Below are 21,987 nucleotides of genomic sequence, written 5' to 3' on the forward strand. Positions count from 1 at the left end.
ACCGGCTGATGAGGATCTTCTTCTCGCAACGTTTCGTTCCGGAACCGAAACTGGCCCGGTTGGACACGTACGATCTGGAAGAGTTCAACAGGCAGCTCGTCAAATTCCGCCCCGGTAAGTTTAGGTTAGGTTTATGACAAGCGTTGGGGAAGCGTTGGGTGATATGCACATTCTAAAAAAATCTTTTAAAAAACTAACGTTTTTATGTTGACTGCTTGGAATCTTAATAAGATAAATTGTAAAAATAAGGAAAAATAAATTCAGACAGGTGCATATTGTCCTTTTCCCAATCACAATCGGTAACTACAGTTTGCTTAATGGCATGGCGAATTAAGTTATATGCACGCGAGCGAGGTAATAATTCCACACCGGTTGGTGGCGCCATTTGGTGACGCGTTTAGTTTTCTCATCTTTATTGCCGTGCCTAATAAGAACCACCTAGCATTGACGTGTCGCGCCAGCCGGTAGTAAATATTGTTAATAAGCCATTCCCTGTTTCGATTGTATTGGCCCGTCGATTGATGAATGGGGATTGTCTTTCAAGATTGTTCATATTTATAAGATCATAGGATGTTTTTCCTGTAAGAATGGCATTTAAATCTTTTTCCAAAAATTTATCAAAAATTTTATATTTTCACCTCTTTGAACTTGTTCCATTTGATTAAAGAGTGCTTTTCTCTATTCTTTTGCAATATTTACTTGATCGCAAATTATACCTGTTATCTAGACGATATGTCTCAGGAAAGCTAGATACTTGAATTTTCTGACTTTTGCTAAAAAGAAGTGCTCAGCAATTCCTGATTTTTAGACTTTGCATGGACCACTGGGTGTCCAGACTCACTCAGCAAAAAGAGTACAATTTGCTGGTATGGGTCATAGAGACACGGATTACTATTTTGGATTTTCTACTGATGATGATGATATTTATTTAAGACCTTTTAACCTCAGAGGTCATTCGGGTCTTTGGATTTACTAGTACTGAACCGTTTTTCATAAATTATGCCATTTTTTTGAACCATTCAAATGTCTGATATTAAATGCTTTGAAAAAAAAATGGGTGTTTTCCTACGAAGATAACTCATTTTGCAGAAGTAATATTGAATAACTTTTAATTGATTTGCATATGGATACTACAGAAGTTCATATTAAAAAAAAATGAAAGAGCTTGGTTTTACACACCACAGCTGGTAAGGTATGGTATGATGATGATGAAAAAAAAATACAAAAGATTGTAGTTTTGTCAATTTTCATTAATTTAAAGGTTTCCTAATGCCTTTTTTCATAAACTTTAGGTGATAATCCAATGAAAAAAAAAAACGATTTTCAAGTATAGTTCTATTTTCTTTGTTCTCAATATACACAATCCCATATGATTTCGAATACATGAGGCCTGTCCCGACTTATATAGGGTTTCCAATTATGTCTATACAAGCACGATTTTGATACAACGCTGCTCATTCAGAATGACGTTTAAACAGCTGATTTTGCTATGTGTTTTTGTACACAGTTCAACTTAAAAATGTGTGTATCGTGAGCTCAACTTTTCATAATTTTCGTGAAAATGAGAAGCATTTTCCCGGAAAAACGCAAAAATATCGGTTACAAATGGAATACTTTTTCCAACATTTCGTTGAGGCAGTTAGCGAAATTGAAAAAATTACGCATTGGAGCGGTCGCAAATCTTAGTTTCGAAAAAAAAAACCTGAAAGATCGTTATAATTTGCTGCTGAAGCTTTCCGTTTCTAGATCTGAATTTGTGGGTCAGTTAAAATGATCAACTAAACTAAACTAAACTAAACTAAACTAAACTAAACTGAACTAAACCCAAAGTTCACAATTGCGTTATATTCCACTGCACAATGGGGAAAAAAGTGTACAAACCGCGAAGAAATTCAATATCTTTCGTGCTACATGACCCAAATCTTTGAAAATATACTTTTCTTTTGTAAAAATTTCCGGAGAATCGATTGGACATAGTTTCAAACGCCGCACAAGCTTACGACCGGAGATATAGTGCCTTTTTAACCCCTAATTCCCCTATATTTTGTAAACATTCCAGAAAAACACTGATTCGAACCAGAGAATTTTGAACGAAAACAGACCTATCGTGTGTAATTTTTTCTGAGGAATCGAATGAAGGCTGTTCTGGTCTCCGCACGCTTCAGAAAATGAGTTATGGCGTTTTACCCTCAATTCCCCTATATTTTTCAAGTATTTCAGAAAAAAGCTTATTCGAACTTGAAAATTTTGAACCAAATGGGTTGTATTTTGTGTGATTTTTTCCGAGAAATCGAATGAATGCTGTTTGAGCCCCCGCACGCTTTGGAAAATGGAGTTATGGCTGTTTTACCCTAAATTCCCCTTAATTTTTCTAATTGTTAAGAAAAAGCATGTTCGGACTTGAAAATTTTGAATCTTTTGGGACGTATCTTGTGTAATTTTTTCCGAGGAATCCAATAAAGGCTGTTTGAGCCACCGCACGCTTCGGAAAATGAAGTTATGGCTGTTTTTACCCTCAATTCCCCTACAATTTTCAATAATTTAAGATAAAAGCATGTTCGGACTTGAAAAATTTGAACCAAATGGGTTGTATCTTATGTAATTTTTTGCAAGGAACCCAACGGAGCCTATTTGAACCACCGCACGGATTGGAAACAGAAGTTATGGCTGTTTTACTCCCTACATTTTTCAAATAGCTCAGAAAAAGCATGTTGGGACCAGATAATTTTGAACCAAATGGAACGTATCATGTGTGTTTTTTTCGGAGAATGCAACGAAGCCTATTTGACACACCGCACACATCGGAAACAGGAGTTATGGCTGTTTTACCCTCATTTCCCTTTCGATTTTTTCAAAAAGTTCAGAACATGCTTTTTCTGAGCTATTTTAAAAATGTAGGGAAATGGAGGGTAAAACAGCCATAACTTCTGTTTCCAATCCGTGCGGTGGCTCAAATAGGCTTCGTTGGACTCCTTGGAAAAAAATTACATAAGATACAACCCATTTGGTTCAAAATTTTCAAGTCCCAACATGATTTTTTCTTAAACCATTGAAAACTGAAGGGGAGTTGAGGGTAAAAACAGCCATAACTCCATTTTCCAAAGCGTGCGGTGGCTCAAAAAAGCTCCATTGGATTCCTCGGAAAAAATCACACAAGATACGTCCCAATAGATTCAAAATTTTCGAGTCCGAACATGCGTTTTCTTAACAATTTGAAAAATTGAGGGGAATTGAAGGTAAAACAGCCATAACTTCATTTTCCGAAGCGTGCGGCGGCTCAAACAGCCTTCATTCGATTCCTCGGAAAAAACTCCACAAAATACTTTACTTTTGGTTCATAGTTATCTGGTCTCAACATGCTTTTTCTGAGCTATTTAAAAAATGTTGGGCAATTGAGGGTAAAACAGCCATAACTCCTGTTCCTAATCCGTGCGGTGGCTCAAATAGGCTTCGTTGGATTTCTTGGAAACAATCACATAGGATTCATTCCATTTGGTTCAAATTTTTCAAGTCCGAACATGCTTTTATCTTAAATTATTGAAAAATGTAGGAATTGAGGGTAAAAACAGCCATAACTTCATTTTCCGAAGCGTGCGGTCGGTGGCTCAAACAGCCTTTATTGGATTCCTCGGAAAAAATTACACAAGATACGTCCCAAAAGATTCAAAATTTTCAAGTCCGAACATGCTTTTTCTTAACAATTAGAAAAATTAAGGGGAATTTAGGGTAAAACAGCCATAACTCCATTTTCCAAAGCGTGCGGGGGCTCAAACAGCATTCATTCGATTTCTCGGAAAAAATCACACAAAATACAACCCATTTAAATCAAAATTTTCAAGTTCGAATAAGCTTTTTTCTGAAATACTTGAAAAATATAGGGGAATTGAGGGTAAAAACAGCCATAACTCCATTTTTTGAAGCGTGCGGAGACCAGAACAGCCTTCATTCGATTCCTCAGAAAAAATTACACACGATAGGTCTGTTTTCGTTCAAAATTCTCTGGTTCGAATCAGTGTTTTTCTGGAATGTTTACAAAATATAGGGGAATTAGGGGTTAAAAAGGCACTATATCTCCGTTCGTAAGCTTGTGCGGCGTTTGAAACTATGTCCAATCGATTCTCCGGAAATTTTTACAAAAGAAAAGTATATTTTCATAGATTTGGGTCATGTAGCACGGAAGATATTGAATTTCTTCGCGGTTTGTACACTTTTTTCCCCATTGTGCACTGTATGAAAATTTGTAAAGGATAGGTGAACTAGGTTATTTTCTACAGCGTTTTTTCTATGATGCAATTTGAGTCGGGACAGCCTTTAGGAACCTTCATATTTTTAATTTTTCAAATTAAGCTGACATGATAAAATTTCCTGAATCTTTCAATGAAAATTTTTGGAAAGCTTGTTAGTGCTTTGTTGATAACAAACGCCATTATGATAAACTTTTTTCTTCATAGATATATGAGAGCGATCATGTGGACAACTCCCAAATAGTATAATTTAGGTAACTCGTTTCAGTAGTTTCCATAATATAGCCGGAATGCTAGGGTTTAAACGACCCTCATCGGCTAGTTGCGCTTTTTTAACCCAGAATCAGAAGAAAGTTTCATGGAAAATATTTGGTAGCTATTTATAAATTTGAATTGAGGTAAACATAATAATTTAAAAAATATTTTTTTTACTTTGATGGGTTATAGTTTTAAAAAATATCAAAATAACAGTTCAAACCTGTGTATGTTGTGTTATTTTTAAATTATTTTTTTTACTCCATCTGTAATTGCTAAACAAATTTACGAAAAATCATGAATTAAAGTGTTACACAAACGGACAAAAAATTTTTGATAAAAAACAAAACAAATTTAAGAATTAAAATCAAATAATTAAAGTCGCATGCGAGCTTCATAAAACAATCACAAAGTCTTCCAAAACAAATTTTGTTTTTTTTTGCAATCAAAACATCATCTTTAAAGTATTTAAAAAAAAAGTGTTAGGAATTTTTCTTCCAAAACTGTTTTGTACTTTCAACCAACGTAAGGAGCATAAAAAGCAACACTTCGTTTTGTGAATAACTTTCGAATTCATGGCCGGAACATGGACGAAATGCTCATTGAAGCTGCCTAGAAGTGTATTGTATACATTACAGTTGCAATGGATGCATAAGAGAAATTTCATCATGGAATTTTGAAAACCAAACTTATATAAATGAAATTTTCATTTTGATGCCAGAACGCCACATTTGTGCATGTATACTACGGTGGTTATATACTCACCTGTGCAAAATTTCAAGGACCAAAGAAAATTCGGAAAATCGAAATTTTAATTTTCATGCTAAATGACTTAGAAATGCATGAAACGTCAAGACTTGATAATATTTAGAAAAAAAAAAATTTTGGCCAAAAAACGACTTTCTGGGACTTTTTGGGTTTTTCGTAAAAATTTCCAGAAACTCGATTTTTGGCCAAAAAATGTTTTTCTAGATATCACCAGATCTCGACGTTTCATGCATTTGGCATGAAAGTTAAAATTTCGATTTGTCGAATTTCCTTTGAACCTTGAAATTTTGCACAGGTAAATTTTTTGGGCCAATCTACAAATTTTTGTGGCGTTCTATTAAGTGATTATTGAGATTGCGTCCAATGGAGAAGTTTTCGAACTTTAATTTTTGGGGCCCACGTGCGCCATTTATAATGTATACTATGAACCACCTTTCTCTTACATCAAAGCTATTTTTAATAACGTGTTCTGTTACCTGATGCTTGACTTTCAAAAATTATTCAAATTTTTTAATTTGGTCGAAATTATGACAAATTTAGCCGATTGTACTCCTTCGGCATAAAATTTAACCAAAGACAAATCAATGTTTATTTCTTCTTCTAGACCAGGGATGAGCTACCCGTAGATCGTGGGCCACATGTGCATGTTTGTACGGCCCGCGAAGCTTTTCTTAAATCGAATATATTTCTCAACTTTTCCTACGACAGATTGCTAATTATCATGAAACAATAGTCCATACTAACCGAAAGCAATAAATGACTTGTTCACTTCATTTGCATTTATCCCATCATAATTCGGATTGATAAGACACGAAAGCCTCAAGGATGGTAAAGTGTCATTAATTAAATAAAAAAAAATCGGATTGATCACCTTCCTTGGCCATTTCAGCATTTATTATGTTCTTTTACAGGCATCAGTGCAGTTGATTGTCAAATCGTTGTATTGGTGTTTCTTTAGAATACATTATCCGAATTTTTGTTAACTACTTTTGAATTCAAAATCTTTCGGCAGAAGCAATCTTATAATCAGAAGACCACGGATGAACACACGGATTATTATGTATCGTGGAAAAGTGGTTACTTTATTTTTTACTTCTGTTAAAGATAAAGTTGTATGATGAAGTAAGATTCGTTGGCTCCCAAATAAGTAATGTAAAAAATGAGACCATTCCCACATTTGGTATATTTTTCTTGAATATGTACGATATGACTTTCCACAGTTTTGGCAAGCGATTTTGGTGAGCAATTTAAAATTTCTCATCAATATAACTCAGCTTCAAAATAGCCGAAAAAATATTTCTGGTTTCTTGACAAAAACTATATTTGTAATTCTGTTATTTGATTCCAAAAATTTGTCACACTTCTTCGTGATATTGTTTTCATAAATTTAATCGGAAAATCATACCAAACATGGACAAATTGAGTCATTTTACTTAAAAAATAACAATTTACAATATGAATATCATAAATTTTAATCAATCAGCGTTAAAATCCTATCTCAGGTAGGAATTCTTTAAAATCTATACACATTTTAAAGACTCAAGAATGTAGACTAGACCACTGCAAAAAATGACTTTCAGCTCCCACCCAGCTAACATTTTTGTAGGTATATTTCTCAACAAATTTGTTATACGATTCATATACATTATAGAACGATCGTATGAAACTCGAAAAAACAGCATTTACCTACCAAAGTGGAGGCAATAGACATACAAATTTTCAACTTCTGGCTAAAGCGATAAGAGTATACGATTTCGACACCATATTCATACATACTGAAAGAATGCAAGAGAGCACAATTTTTTTCCTCTCAACGCATGCGAACCGTTGCCAGCGACAATATTTGCTGCCTCTGTCATTGGGCAATTCTTGCAAATACACTATCTGATTTTTAGCAATCTGGTTGCACTGCTGGTCGCAAAGAGAACAACAAAGCTGTTCTCTCTTTTGACCCACGCGGGAGAAGAAAAAGGAACGAAATCGGTTTCAAAATCTGCAAACATGGCGGACTTTTAATCATATCCGATTTAAACCATTTAATCCGACTTCGAGTTACTATTTTTACGACATTTAACTTGCTTTAGTTGGAATTACGATTCGCAGTAACGTTTTTAATGACTTGAGTTATCATTTTTAATGCGATTTTATGTTTGCTGGGCATATGTTTTTTGATGCCTTTGGGTTAACAAGCATCCGTGTAAAACTTGAGATGATTTGATTGATTCCTGTGTCAACCAGAAAATTCTAATAAGCTTGAAATGAAGTTGGTCTTTGTTTTTAGTTTTGACTATTCTTAAGCTTCATTTTTTGCCAGCATGAGAAGCAGCTAAGCATTGCATGAAAAAAGTTATAACCATTTCAGAATAAACTAGAGAATAACTAGAGCTTTCAATAATTTCATGAATAGTTTTTGCAAAATTTATATAAATCAATGAATTCCCTGGCTATGCCAAATGGTTTTTTGAGATTTTTTATTCTCATCCTACGGTTACACAGCTTTCAAATAAGCAGTCAAACCCGCTAAAATTAATATTATATAATTTTGATTTTTTTGTTATAAAATCCAATATCTTTTCTAGGGTACAAGTTAGGTTTGCCCTTTGTTCACATGAGTTGCACTGCAAGAATCAAGGAATGCTGATCATTCAAAGTTATGTTTTATGGAACTTTCAGTTCATCTCTGGCGATTTTGGAATGAAAAATTTTGTTTTCCCATATAAAATAAATCCATACAAAATTAAAAATCGTTGCGCTAATTCAGGTCTGGATGGATCGCTTCTAAAATTCGTATTACTTTTTCTGACAGCAAAAACAACCCAAAAAAGTTGTGGGAGGTGTAAAAATGTAAAAATTTTAAATTTCCTTTCAAAGCTTGCAGCGGTCTAAATGTATACTGTAACCTAAATTTGTTGGTAAAATTTCTCTAAATATCTGCATAATTATAGGTTGTAGTTTTTTAGAACAATTTTTTCTGTAGGGGAAAATCAGGGATTCGAAAGCAAATTTAAATTGCGGAAAACACGCATAAATAAAAAAACAACAAAAAAACTTGATCCGTAAATTTGAATATCGATTTACCATCCAATTTTAAAAAGACAGCACTGTCGAAAACATTTTTTTTCTCATTTTTAGTTATTACTGTGGTACAGCTTCAGAAGACTTTTAAAAAGGAATGACAAAAAATTGTCCCACGCCGGTTTAAGCATTGACCAGGTATTGACCGACTTGCATTTGAAAACGGTAAAACTTTAAAGACTAAGAAAAGCACGTACATTTTTTTTTCGTTTTTATTTTATGTCGTCAAAAATTATGAAACATAGACGTTTTATTTTTATACCTCTTAATTCAAGTGATTAAAATCAATTAAGTTCTGCTAAATATTAACAAGTGTTATTTTAAACGTAGCACGCCGAAAAGATTTAAAATTTAAAGTGGTCCGTTAGTTGAAAAGGTTGCTCACCCCTGCCCTAGAAAAACCAGTCAGAACAATCTGTTTTTAATCACTTCCCCATTAACTTTTTTCGGATTGCCCCTCTTACATTTTTTACCTCATGAAATCATTCATCTTCACTTTTGTTCAAATTTAAGCTCACTGTTAGATCCTCTAACCTAACCTATTTATAAAAGTACAAAGCATTGGATGTTCCACTCGTTTCAAGCTGCACATCGAATTTGATAAAACAGAATAAATTCTACCGTTAAATTCTCATTCTGGGTTTTAGAATATTTTGATTTTAGAAGTTGAATTGTATTGTACCTATTTAATCTATACATCAACTTCATAAGAGTTTGTCGAATTGTAACTTTTCTCGAATTTCAAAAACCCTATAGTCTCAAAAGTTTCCTTTTTGGTCAAAACGAACGAAAGAGTTTTTTGTAGATTTTTTAAATAAGATTCAAGAATACGGGGTTTGATTTGAAATTTGGTATGGATAAACGCGAAAATATGATCGTCACTTTTTTTCTTGTATATTTCATTCTTACGATATGCAAATGAGGGCTTGTGATATAGCTCAGTTGGCAAGTCTGCTGTCTCCTGAGCGGATGTCCACGAGTTCGAGCCCAAGAGCAAACATCGAACACAGTTGTACCGGATAAGTTTTTCAATAACGATCCGCCAACTGTAACGTTGATAAAGTCGCGAATGCCATAATAATGGTAAAACGACTATAATCGAAACAAAAAAAAAAATATGCAAATGAATTCCAATATATGAAGCTTACTGGAAAAGCAGACAGTTCTACCAGATTTAAGTTTAATTCTTGCAAAACCATTGTATCTGGTGACTGTACATTTCTGATATCTTATTTTTCTTAAAATTGGACGGAAAATCTTTCAGTGTTGCTTTTTTCTTTAAATATAAAAAATAATGCTCTGTTTTGGGCGTTATAACTAATTTCTCGCTACTCCTAACGCTTTGCCGTCTTGGGCAAAGTTGTAGCTAGAAAATTTCCCAGTAGGCTCCATATATTGGAGTTTCATATAATTCATTAATGAGTATTTGCTCTAATTCCAAAATTAACAAATTCGTCTCATATTTTACACTTTGTCACGAAATGTATCGATACGATGTAAGGAGCCATATGGGTCTACCGTGGAAAGTGTGCATAGCGAAAAAAAATCATATCCGAATGGTATGAAAAACTGATCCTGAAGATATGATAATGATTCACCCATCTCTCATCTCAGGACCAGTGCTGCAAATTGTCTGAAAGCACAAATGATATTGACTGTGATTTTCTATCAGTGTAATAAGCTTGAACTGAAATGAACTGAACAGAAAAGTCAACAAATATAAAAGCTTCTGATCGGCTCGGTCATCTTCGTGCTCACGGCAAGCTTTGCGAGTATGTCTATCAGTCAGTATAAAGCTCACTCGTAAACCCGAACTAACTTGTTTCACTCGACTGCTACGAAAGCGTCTTTCGCTTAGGCGTTTCTTTCACTCACTGCTTTCGATCAGTGAATGCAGCTTTAGCATTCAGTCAGTGTCAGCTAAAGTTGCTGATAATTTCAGTTGGCATTTGTTTTAGCCATTTTCGAAAATTGTGAAATGGGATTCGAAAAAAAAACACGATTTGAAATTCGCTAAGACCTATACGATTATTCAGAGAGGACGGAAAGAGAGATGAATATAAATTTCTTGTTGGCGACAAGGCGAATATCTGACAAATATGAAAAAAAAATTGCAATTGTGGTCAAAAACTGGCAGAATTATGACACAATGTAATAAATATGGTGAAAACATGACAAAATTATGTAAATATTTAGTATGAACAAAATCTGGCAGATATGACAAAAATTTGACAATAAAATTACAGCAGTCTAACAAATATAGCAAAATTATGGCCTAAATATGACAAAAAATTAACTATAAAATGACAAAATATAACAAAAACATGACAATAAACATGGAAAACACATGACAGAAATATTACAAAAATATAGCACAGTTTTGACAATACAATAACAAAACATGACAAAAAAAAACAAAAATCTGACAAATATGACAAAAATATGTCAAAATGAAAACAGAAATATGACATTGATTTATAAAAAAAATTACCAAAATTCGATAAACCTTAGTCAAAAATATGACAAATGTGTTAAAAATTAGACAAAATTATGACATAACTGTGATAAATATGACAAAGCTATAACCAAAAATTATAAATTGGTCATATTTGTCATATCTTTGCCATAAATTTGTTTTATTTTTATCACAATTTTTTGTCACGATATTGTCATTTTATTGTTATACTAGCAGACCCGGTAAACTTCGTCTTACCATGTTCAATTTGGCGTCCATTTTCTATTTTTCCTAGTTTTCTTTACATTTCCCTTCTTTCCCTTTACTCGAATCGTCCCGCTCAATTCTATCAAAATTAAACCAAAGAATTTAAACTCAACGGGTCTTCTAAAATCCAATTTTTGTAACTTGTTCAATAAATAACTGTTTGTTGATAATATGTGCGTTTCATTTGCTGTATTCCATTCAGTAAATTTATTCCGTTTTGTTATATTTTTTTTAATATCGGGATAATTTTAGGAGTATTTGCCAAATATTTTGCCTAACGCAGTGCTTTCAGCTCCCAATGAGCTTTGGATGGTGTATTTTTTTTAGAGCTGAAGAAATAAAAAAAAACTTAAGAAAAAATTTTTTACTAACATTTTCAAACAGCTTTTTATTCACCATCCTCATTCTTCGAAGCAGTTTGAATTAAAATCCATATTTTCACCAAAATCATTTCCAAATAGATTCGCGTGATACTTAAGTTATAGACTTTACACATTTCAACTTAAAGTGTTCCTAAACAGCACTTGTCATGGCATTAAATCTGGCGATTTTGCGTATTGCAAATTCTTTTTTTTTATTCAAGCAAAAAATGCAAATTAATTCATTTTAATTCCTTTGAACTTTGAACAAAGAAACGATTGGTTTTGAAAAGAGGAAAACAAATGTTTAAATATATACACCCATTATTTTAAAGATTTTAATTGAAGCAGTTCTGATTTCAAAATTTCCTGAACATTGTTGGTGGTGATCTGCGATTTCATTTAGGATGACGTTATATTTTTAAGATTTAATTACATTCAATTGAAAAGCAGATTTTTTTAAATTTAATAGATCGAAAAGAAATAATCTGTTCAGGCTCCGATGTTTTCATGAGTTCATTTTGATTCCTGAAAATTATCATATAAACAAAACCTTAATAAAAATTATGTGTCTTTTTTTACTGTAAATCTTTATTTTCAAAAATGAAACACCGTTTAAATCCTAAAGAATATCACCACAGTTCAACTTTCATATTCTCTGAAAAAAAGTATTTGTTAAAAAAAAAAATTAGTTATGTTGACAAAAAGAAATATCGAAGTATATATTTGTCCCATTTATTGGGGCAAGTGAAAACACATAGGTCTTTCTAGATGCGTCAGTAAAAAGACTTTAAAAAAAAATTATTACTTGTTCTTGTTTGTCTGTTTTATCAACTTTCATTGCTACCTATCCTAAGTTTTTCTCCGGAATAAAATAATGCTTTGTACTTCAATTTCACTGAATGCTGTTCAAACAAAAGACCTTGATTTACAAAAAAACCTTTATAAAAATTTTGAATATCCGCTTCAGATTCAACACTCGGGATATCCTTTCTGGCCATTCTGGAGATAAAATTCTGAAATTTTAGATGTTTCATAGCTAAATGGCGCGTTTTCACTTATTCCACCTGAGAAATTACAGGAATTAATATTATTTTTAACACTTTCAGGTCATAATAAAAGTTAATCATAAAAATCTGCTGCCCCTGGAATATTAATCACAAAAAGACTTTTCAACAAAAAAGTGAATCAAAAGTTTCTTCCATATAGCCAAAATATGTAAAACAAAAACTCACTTTTAATGTTAAGTTTGTACTTGAATTGTGTGTAAACAAACAGTAAACGTGTAAACAGTTTTTAGGTGAATGATTTAAAAAAAAGAGTTAAGTTTATTTAATAAAATTTTTTTTGGGTCCAACAATGATTTTGATAGTTTGCACTTGCTCTAGTCTACTTTCTTATTTGAAAATTCTCTCAGAAAATGCATATCCTCACTTTTTGTCATTAAAAAGTAGATTATTTTATTGATAACTTCAATTTACGTTTGCAAAAAATTAAAGAGTTCGTTCGGCCTTTTAAAACTTCAATCCTATCTAATCTGTTTCAAAGAACAGACGAGGACGAATTACCAAGTTGGTTAAAATTCTCTATAAATACACAAAATAGAATAGAATAGATTCTTGTTCAGTTAATGTGTCTAGCGTTCTAGGCGTATTGGATTACATAAAATTGAATGTAAAGCTTCCCAATTTCTTATTTTCAAACGTCCGCAAAGTGTCATAACATTATTTCATATTTATCTTTACCAAATTCATATTTTTTGGACAACAATTTACTACTTAAATTAACACGAATTAAAAATGGTTTTGATATTTGAAATCATTTATATGGTTTTGATTCGATCGATAAAATATCAATCCGTGTCACATCTAGGCGTTATATATTACCATGTGCTGTGTACAAATAAGCAAGAAAAAAAACACATCTAGGTTGCATATCGCCCCACGTGCATAAGAAATATAGGTACTTGGTTGAGAAATAGGCGCCTAATTTTTAAATTTTTTCAGCGATCAATGAACAGTATGCTTTGGTTACTATTATCTTGCAACGACTTTGCTAGCGACGCCTCGCCCATGGAGACGAAAAACAAACCCCTTGAAGAAAAGAAAATCTCTAAAAATGGATGCCTGACTTTTCAATTTCAGATTTTGGCAAAACAAATATTATATGTTTTATCCGATCAGCAAAATGTCAACCTGAGTCACATCTAAGCGTCATTCATAACCATGTGCTGTAGAAATGAGCTAGGAATCAAGAACAAAAAAATCACATCAAGGCTTCATATCGCCACCACTTGCATTGAAAATATGCTTGGTTGAGAAATACTAATCACTAATCACTAATCGTACTTCCACAGCCAGAACTTATGTCTGAGTCCCAAAGAATAATACAAGTGTGTATTTATTCTTCTTGTCTTTGATTATGTTTTTCATTATTTTAACATAAAAACATTAAAATGATCAAAAACATAAAGTGGTTGGGCCTACCATGGAGCAGAGAACGCAGAGACATCTGGAACACAGGAACAGGAAGAAACGTGGACCACCAGTACCATACGTTTCAAATGGGCAGTATCGTTGGAAGCCTGCTAAGAAAATGCTCCTTGATGCAGAAACCATGCGTAATTTGAGGAAACTTCGTCAATCATCAAGACCATCATAGAGGGGCTGGAAATGATTTATTTAGTACACAGAAATCACAAAACCTGAGAAAAGAAACATTGTGAAGAATTTGATGCTATAAAAAAATGATGATTTTAAAATTCCAATCTTATTTTTTTCTGTTTTGGATTTCAGTGTACAATCATATCTGGTCATCGACCAAGGATAAAGCGCCTTCACTCGCTCTTGAAAATAAAAAAAGAGAAACGGAAAATATTAGTAGAAAATAAAACCCTTCGAGGTCTGTTCGAGCTCGAAAGGTTTTTTTTAAATTTACCCTTAAAATAAAAATTTACTCATAAGACAACCTCAAAGGATTTCATTAACATATAAAGCACATAAGCTTCCAGTTCTTTACCTGTTCGAACCTTCAAATACTTAGTTATTCACACACATACTTCTTATATTTTAATATAATGTTTCAAAAATCATGTAATAATTTAAATGAAAAATATGTGTTTTGACAATGTTCGATAATAAAGTTCATGATAGGCAATTCTATTTCGCAAGTAGGATTTATGGAGAATGAAATTATCAATACATTTATATTATTTTTTCTACAAAAATACTTATCGTGTGCCCGTTTCTCTTCCTGCAGAATTCCTCGGTAATTCTCAAAGCGTACACGAATTACAAAACCACATTTGCATGGCAAGCACATGATCCCATAAAACCCTTGCTTTTTTTTGAGCGCCCCCTTTTCACGTTAGAGCTGAACCGCTCCATTTAACAAGACTTCGGATGTATTTAATTTTCATTTTTTCTTCGATTTGTCGAGCCGTACGCAGAATTCTTGTTAATTGGACAAAATCTCAGCAACCTGGAAATGTAATACCACAAGTTCGGCCCTCGCGAACTCTTTCTTCGTTTACTTATGGCTACAAGTGAAACCCAAAATACGCCACCTAGCTGTTTACAAGTTTGACGAGAGGTCGCACACATTTTCCTTAAGCTTCTTTATCGCTCTAAATCAATTTTCTTCTGAAGACCTTCATGCAACTTTTTCGGACACTCCTCTCCATATACACTTTCATTAAGAACCCAAATAGATAGTCAGGCAAAAAAAACTATTCCATCACGTCACTTACGTAGCCACCCGTTTAGCAACTTTATAAAATTTCACTTTTTTCACGAAGAATTCACGGAGCTTCCAGTGCACAATTTTGAACTTTATCCCATCCATCACTTTTAAACACTTTTGACAATTGCATATCGATAAAAAGTTAAAAGATTTAAAATTTAATAAAATTTTCGCGGACGAAGAGAAAAACGCGTGCGGTTGGCAAGAAACATCGCCTACCTCGTCTAACGATCCAACCTCTTGTCGAAAATATGCTTGGTTGAGAAATACGCGCCAAAATATTCTCACTGATCAGAATGCTATGCCATGGTTACTATCTTCTAACGACGTCAGGACGTGACGCCTCGACCTTGGAGACGAAAAACAAACCGCCCAAAGGAAAAAAAAATCTCGAAAAAATGGATGCCATGACTTTCATTTCATTCAAAAAACTACAAATTTAATAATTACGGACAATTGATGCCACTTTGTGTTGTTTTTATTCGATATAAACCGATTCGCATGGCTACAGAATATTCTAAAAATAATTTCATTCCAATCGTTTGGGTCATTTCGGAGGAGTAGTACTACAAACACCGTTACAAGAGAATTTTATATAATAGATATTAGCAAATATTTCGTCATATTTTTGTTATAGTTTTCACATTTTTGTATGTTTATTACCACAGTTTTTATATTTTTGCAAAATTTTGTCAATTTTGTAAAAAAAAATTTCATATTTTTATCACATTTGTCATATTTTCGACAGAGTTGTGATGATTTTTTAATGTATTGTAAAATTTAAGTCTTATTTTTCTGATTTTTGTATTTTTTTATCATACTTTTACCACATTTGTCATGTTTTGTCATATTATTGCCAAATTTTTGTCATATTTGAGTCATAATTTTGTTACTTTTTGTCGTAATTTTGTCATAGTATTGTCCCCCACATTCGTCCAACACGCTCCCTCGCCAGCGTTCTTCTCGCCAACCCGAACACTTATTTCGCAATCTTTCCACCACTACACACTATATGGAAAACACGTTTTTTTTAATCAAAATCCTTGAAAACTAGAAATCTCAGCAGTAATGATTCAATTCCCGCAAGTCTAGCGCATCGAACAAGCTTTGTCACCATTCAACTAAACTTAATGATAATCGAATTGAGCTTTTTTCATTTTCAGCAATGTTTGGTTGATACTGAAAATGAATATTGGATAATCTCATGAACCTGCAAAGAGCCTGAATGTATACTGACACCGATGTTGCCGATTCGTGAATGAGTATGCAGAGTGCTTTCGGGATTGAGCTTTCTGTTCAGTATCAGATGAATGCCGATGGAAATGAACTGAGCGTACACTGCAGTAAATTCAATTGAATATTGAAAGCTGACACTGATTATTTGCAGCACTGCTCAGGACCGTCCCTGCTTTTTTCGTGATTTTCAATAAGTCATCATTTTCAGAATGCAATATCTCCAAACTTAAAAGTCATTGAAAAATGACAAAATACTCATTCATTTTATTAAAATCTATCGGTTGATATTTTTTGTTCTGATTACTGTTTGTATACGTAAATAATTCCACAAGTATGCTTGACCGAAAATCGACATTTTTTTAATTGAGACGGTTGAAAACCGCAAGATGATTCGAGCTAAGATGACAAAAAATTATAAAGCTTGAAAGAAAGGTATTTTCGAAGAAAATTATTAATGTTTTTAGTATAACCAAAATTTGTCTATGAAAAAAGACAGAAAATATAAAAAGGCATTTGCAATATCAAGTGTAATGCTTATCCAAAACAACATCTTAATAAACTTTTCGCTGATCGTTTAACTGTATTTCATACTTATTTTTTTCATCTCTTTCCAATATCCGTTTCATTCACTGCATGGGCTGCACAACTGAATGCATTGTCGGTTGCCACTTTCCACTTCCCACAGCGAGCCGGCTAAAGAAAGAAATCAAACAACACGAGGGCATCCTGTATCCGGATGTGGCTTTTTTACCTGCTGAACTGAACCAGGAGGGCAGGATGCAATACCCGTCGTCGCTGCAATATTATGAACAGGTTTGTATATAGACTTGCATTACCAAGCTACTTGAGGAACAGAATCATCTGAGTCAGAAATTTAAAAACAGTTATTTTTAAAGTTTAGTAACAATAGTAAAGATATGATAAATTTAGAAAAAAAAAATCTCAAACTCGTACTTCAAAGGTAAAAACAGGGCGAGCTAAAACTGTATTCTAACCTCAAAGTTTAGTTTAGAATCCAAAGTTTTAATTTTAATATTGAATATAGATGTGTATTGTCGATAAATTGTAGGTAGGGTACAGACAAAATCAATATTTTAGAGATAATTTTTAATAACACTTTATTTTCTGTGGCTTGTGATGTAACGCGAAATGCCATAAAGATGGTAAAATGACTATAATCGAAACAAAACAAAAATATTCTTTTAATATTTAGTTTTTGGATGTTTACCAGCTTACAGTCTCAGTCTGCAGAAATCAAAAATGCAATTTTTAAGCTAAATCTCATTTGGAGAGTTATTTTATTTTGTGAACCAGGCCTTAGAAACAAGTAGTTCCAAAGTTTTCTGTCGGAATTATTTTTTTCGAATTTTACTTTCTGCCCACGTACAGTGTTTGTAGCCTTTGGAAGCCACTTTTTTGTAAACAAAATTACCAACACTTAAACCTGCCAAGAATGTCAAGGTGTGTTTGATGCGGCCCAGCATAAAAGGGAACTGGTAACATAAAGTTGATAATATGTTGTGGAAGGTGCCTTGGAATAATTTCCTTGTCTGCTGACTGGCGAGAGACCCCCAGCAGTAGGAAGGTTTTCTTTTCTGTTCTTTTTTTTTGAAACTTTAGTTTTTGCTTTACACAAAACTCACCCGTCCACTTTTAATCGATGAATGGCAGATGTTTTTCGTGTTTCTGTCTCCGAAAACATAGCTTTTTCTTTTCGTTTTTTTGTTGGTTGGGGAAATTCCTTTCATGGTCTGACTGCCAGGATTCTTTCGCGAGACTTTGTAGTTTGTTTTTATTCTCTGTGTTTTCAGGCTTTTTTTTGGTAGCCGGAAACTTGAAAATTGGTTGTGGTTCGTTTAACGTAACGCTCTGTAATTTTAATCAGGTTATTGAAATTTTCATTAAAGAATCTCGTTTTGAGGAATTTGTCTCTTTGTCAAAAGTAAGATGGTCCCATAAAAAAAATCTAATTGTTTCAAGTTTACATTGACAAAATATGTTATTAATAAATTAAAAAAAAAACTTTCTGATTGTTTTTAATTTCTTTTTAAACAGCATGATCGAACACATACGTTTCCAACATACTGTGTGGAAATCAAGCCGAAGCAGGGATGGTCTTTCAGCGAGCAATGCTTCGAGGACAACTTCATCCAGCTGGAGTCACTTCTTCCCGCAGATTTCGGAACGGCACCTGGGAAGTGTCGGTTCTGTTTGTATCAGTATTTAAAGGTGAGTTAAGCTCAAAACAATTTAATAATTGAATTACTAATACTTTTATCCTTACTTTTAGCTCAGAAAAAAGTCCATTCCCAAAGTGAGCAAGTATTGTCCATTGGATTTGTTTTCCGGGTGAGTTTTAAATTGTTTAAATTAGAATATTTTTAAAACTGCAGAATTTAATCTAATCCGCAATCGATAACTTAGAATTAGTTATAGGAAACCAATTCTTTTCGGAAAACCAGTCTTGGAAAACAGACTAAGTCCCAGAAAGTCGTTTTTTTACCATTTTTTTTCGAGATATCGCCAGATATCGACGTCGGTGATTTTTGAGCATCAAAACCCGAATCTTTATGCGCGTTGAGGCACTTCTAAATCAAATCCTAGTGAGCTTAAATTTTTTATAGCTTATTTGGGCTGCTACCCTAATGTAGGTAGTTTGAACTAAAACCAACCTGTATACACATCTCAGGTGGGGATGCAAATCCCGTGCTAAGTGTTAGTTAAAGTTTTTTTTGTAAACATTGTAACCATGCCAGTTCGTGACGTCAGTTGCATTTTCGAACAAACAACCATCATCGCTGTACCAGCGAAAACTAGAGAAAAAAAACCATTGCCACTGCTGTTTACGATTCTCGCCTAGGATACATAAACATCCTGGCAAGTGACGTAGGCTTTGTTTACCTTTTTACTTTTTGAATAACGAATTCTGTAATAGTGTGCGTGTTTCTTCATCACCTTCTTTGTACCACATTGAACTAAAACCACCTGAAACTTAGGAATTATGTTCGTCAAGTTATGTCGTAAGACGGAATACTATGTAAATAAAATAACACCTGAAACTTTAGTTTTTTTTGTTAGTTTTTTGACAAATAATTCCATTAATTGAACGTAAAGTAGAGGGATAAAATGTTAGTTGTAAGTATGTTAGATATCAAAATTAGTACTGAAGGCTAATTCACTCACACCAGATAAAAAAAATCAATTTTGTTTGCCGCAAGAAATCATTAATCTTCCAAATTATATGTGTTTGTAAATGTATTTTTTTTAAATACACATATATCTGTAAAAGTTTATCAAATAACAAAAAAAATGGTCATTTTAAGTTAAGTTTAAGCTTAAGTTCAATAATCCGACTGTTTTTTATCAACTTTAGGAGAACTATTGCAATACCAACCGTTTCAATCAATTTATCCGTAATAAAATATTTGAAGCCTTTTGATCTTTCGATCTTGATTTAAAGATAAATGAAATTTTGACCTTTTTACCTGAAATTGACTAGAAGAATTCAAAACCAGAAGCTCTTCTGATTTATATTCTATGAAATATGAAATCATGATTTCGAATATAAATGAAACTGAAAATCAGCAGATCATTTCCAAATTCTGATTTTAACTTGTTTTGAACGGACCTGATTACTGAATGTTGAGTCAAAACTTTCAATCTATACTAAACTAACATATGTTCAATTTTAATTACTTTAAATCGAACATTACAACCCTAAGGATCAAATTTTGAAAGTTTGTCACTTTTTAGCAGCATTTTGTTGAGCATCGTTTTATTTCAATTAAAAAACTCTTAAGATGTTTTTGTGATAGTCTAAATCGGGAAACAAAATGCGAGCGATTGGGCTAAATGATTTTAAGTTATATTTCCACAATAATTTTGATTGTTATTGTGAATTCTGAATCTCATTTCTTTTTATTCAATTTTCTCAACCTTATTTCCAAATTGTTAAAATTTGAAAATGGGTATTAAATTTCGAAACTGAAAACTCAAGTTATTAATGAAAATAAATGAATGTAAATTACACAACTATTATTGAGAAATTTAAATCTGATTCAATAACCTTGAATTTAGGTTTTTGTATAAAAAATCTTACCCTAACCTGGATTATTATCGGTAATAAATACGAAACTTAAATTTCGATTTCGGATTACACATGGGGTTCTTATGATTTAATAATTGATTCTGGAAGATTTTAAGTTCCTGCATTCAAATCCATCAATTTTTTAAGAAATTTTCATTTTTTTTATAACTGGTAATCTAGAAAGCCTACATGAATACATTCAACAGATTTTAAACCTTATTGTTATTTTTCATGCAATCAAGTATTCATATATCTTGCTAAGAAAATTTACATCTTCTTCATTATCTTGCTTTAAAAAATGACAAAATATCTATTTATGATATCATTCAAATTTTTTTTTGAGTATTTGATAATGAAGATTTAAACTCATTCAACAACTTTGCCCAAGACTGCAAGAAGTTTTGACTCATGCTTCAAGAAATATCGAGGATTGAATGCAAAATTTCCGTTTTTCGGAAACGAAATAAAAATGACTTTGTCCTGCTCTTTCGTTTCACACAGATTTACTGACTGAATTTTAAAACCTAGGTACCGTGAACGGCCCTAATTCTGCGCAGTTAAGGATTTTTCAAATGTTTTAAGTTTTAAAAAATTTACCTTTCAATGAATTTCCTCAAAACTTCGTGTACAGTTGGGGTCACTAACAAATTTAACGGCAAAAATAATGAGAGCTCAATTTCGGAGCAAAAATGTGGATTATTTACAACATTTGGAAAAAATGCAAGTGGCCCTTATTCTGCGCACTATTTTCTATTTGTTCCTAATTCTGCGCATATGTCCCATATTCTGCGCACGCAAATAAAACCAATATACCATTCCGTACTTGTAAGACAAACATTGAATTTAATTAAAAAGTCTTAAAAACATGTTTTACGCTTAGTAAAGTATTGCAAATTATGAAAAAGGGCCAATTCAAGCCTTGGATCTTTGAACCTTATGTGACACTTTCTTTCACTATTTCTTACACTTGCTTAGATATATGTTACTTGCAGATGCTTTTTCCTGCAGCTCGCTTACCCAATATTTGTTGACCGATCACCTTCTTCGCCGGATCTGGTCAAATTAACTTGTTTCGTACAGAAGAAGTTCCGGCGGGCCACAAAATCGCCCCAGCTGGGGGAACTACGCGCTGCTTCATTTGGTTTAATGTCATTCAGTATCAGTTAGTCAACGAGTGCGAGTGAGCGGGTGAACCAAGAGAAGCTTCGCGTAGTTCCCCCAGCTGGGGCGATTTTGTGGCTTGCCGGAACTGCTTCTATACGTCGGAACAGTCTGTACAGTTGGGACTGAACGATTAACACGCGAACACGATAGAGAACGCACATCAAGATTTTCTTTTTTTTTGTCAACAAAAGATATAGTTTTGAAGAGATTCCTAAGAAACTCCCAACAACTTTACGGATACACAATCTTCATAAAACTTATTAGAAAACTGTAATTGAAAGTCTCCTAACTCCCTGCATTCAATTCCTTGCAGCATTCACATCATTGCGCATTAGG

The 21,987-nt window shown here is 33.1% G+C and overlaps 1 protein-coding gene across 1 annotated transcript in view; it reads left to right on the forward strand.

Annotated features, from left to right (window-relative positions):
* The first annotated feature begins 6 nt into the window (after positions 1 to 6).
* LOC129759147 (inositol-pentakisphosphate 2-kinase-like) overlaps positions 7 to 21,987 on the forward strand; it is a 31,764-nt gene continuing 9,783 nt past the window's right edge. The window contains exons 1-4 of the mRNA XM_055756559.1: positions 7 to 114; positions 17,086 to 17,213; positions 18,456 to 18,629; positions 18,691 to 18,749. Of these exons, the coding sequence (XP_055612534.1) occupies positions 9 to 114; positions 17,086 to 17,213; positions 18,456 to 18,629; positions 18,691 to 18,749 (467 nt within the window). The 5' untranslated portion in view covers positions 7 to 8. The remainder of the gene's footprint in view (positions 115 to 17,085; positions 17,214 to 18,455; positions 18,630 to 18,690; positions 18,750 to 21,987) is intronic.

The sequence above is a fragment of the Uranotaenia lowii genome, unplaced genomic scaffold (genome assembly GCF_029784155.1).
Source record: "Uranotaenia lowii strain MFRU-FL unplaced genomic scaffold, ASM2978415v1 HiC_scaffold_114, whole genome shotgun sequence".
NCBI lineage: Eukaryota > Metazoa > Arthropoda > Insecta > Diptera > Culicidae > Uranotaenia > Uranotaenia lowii.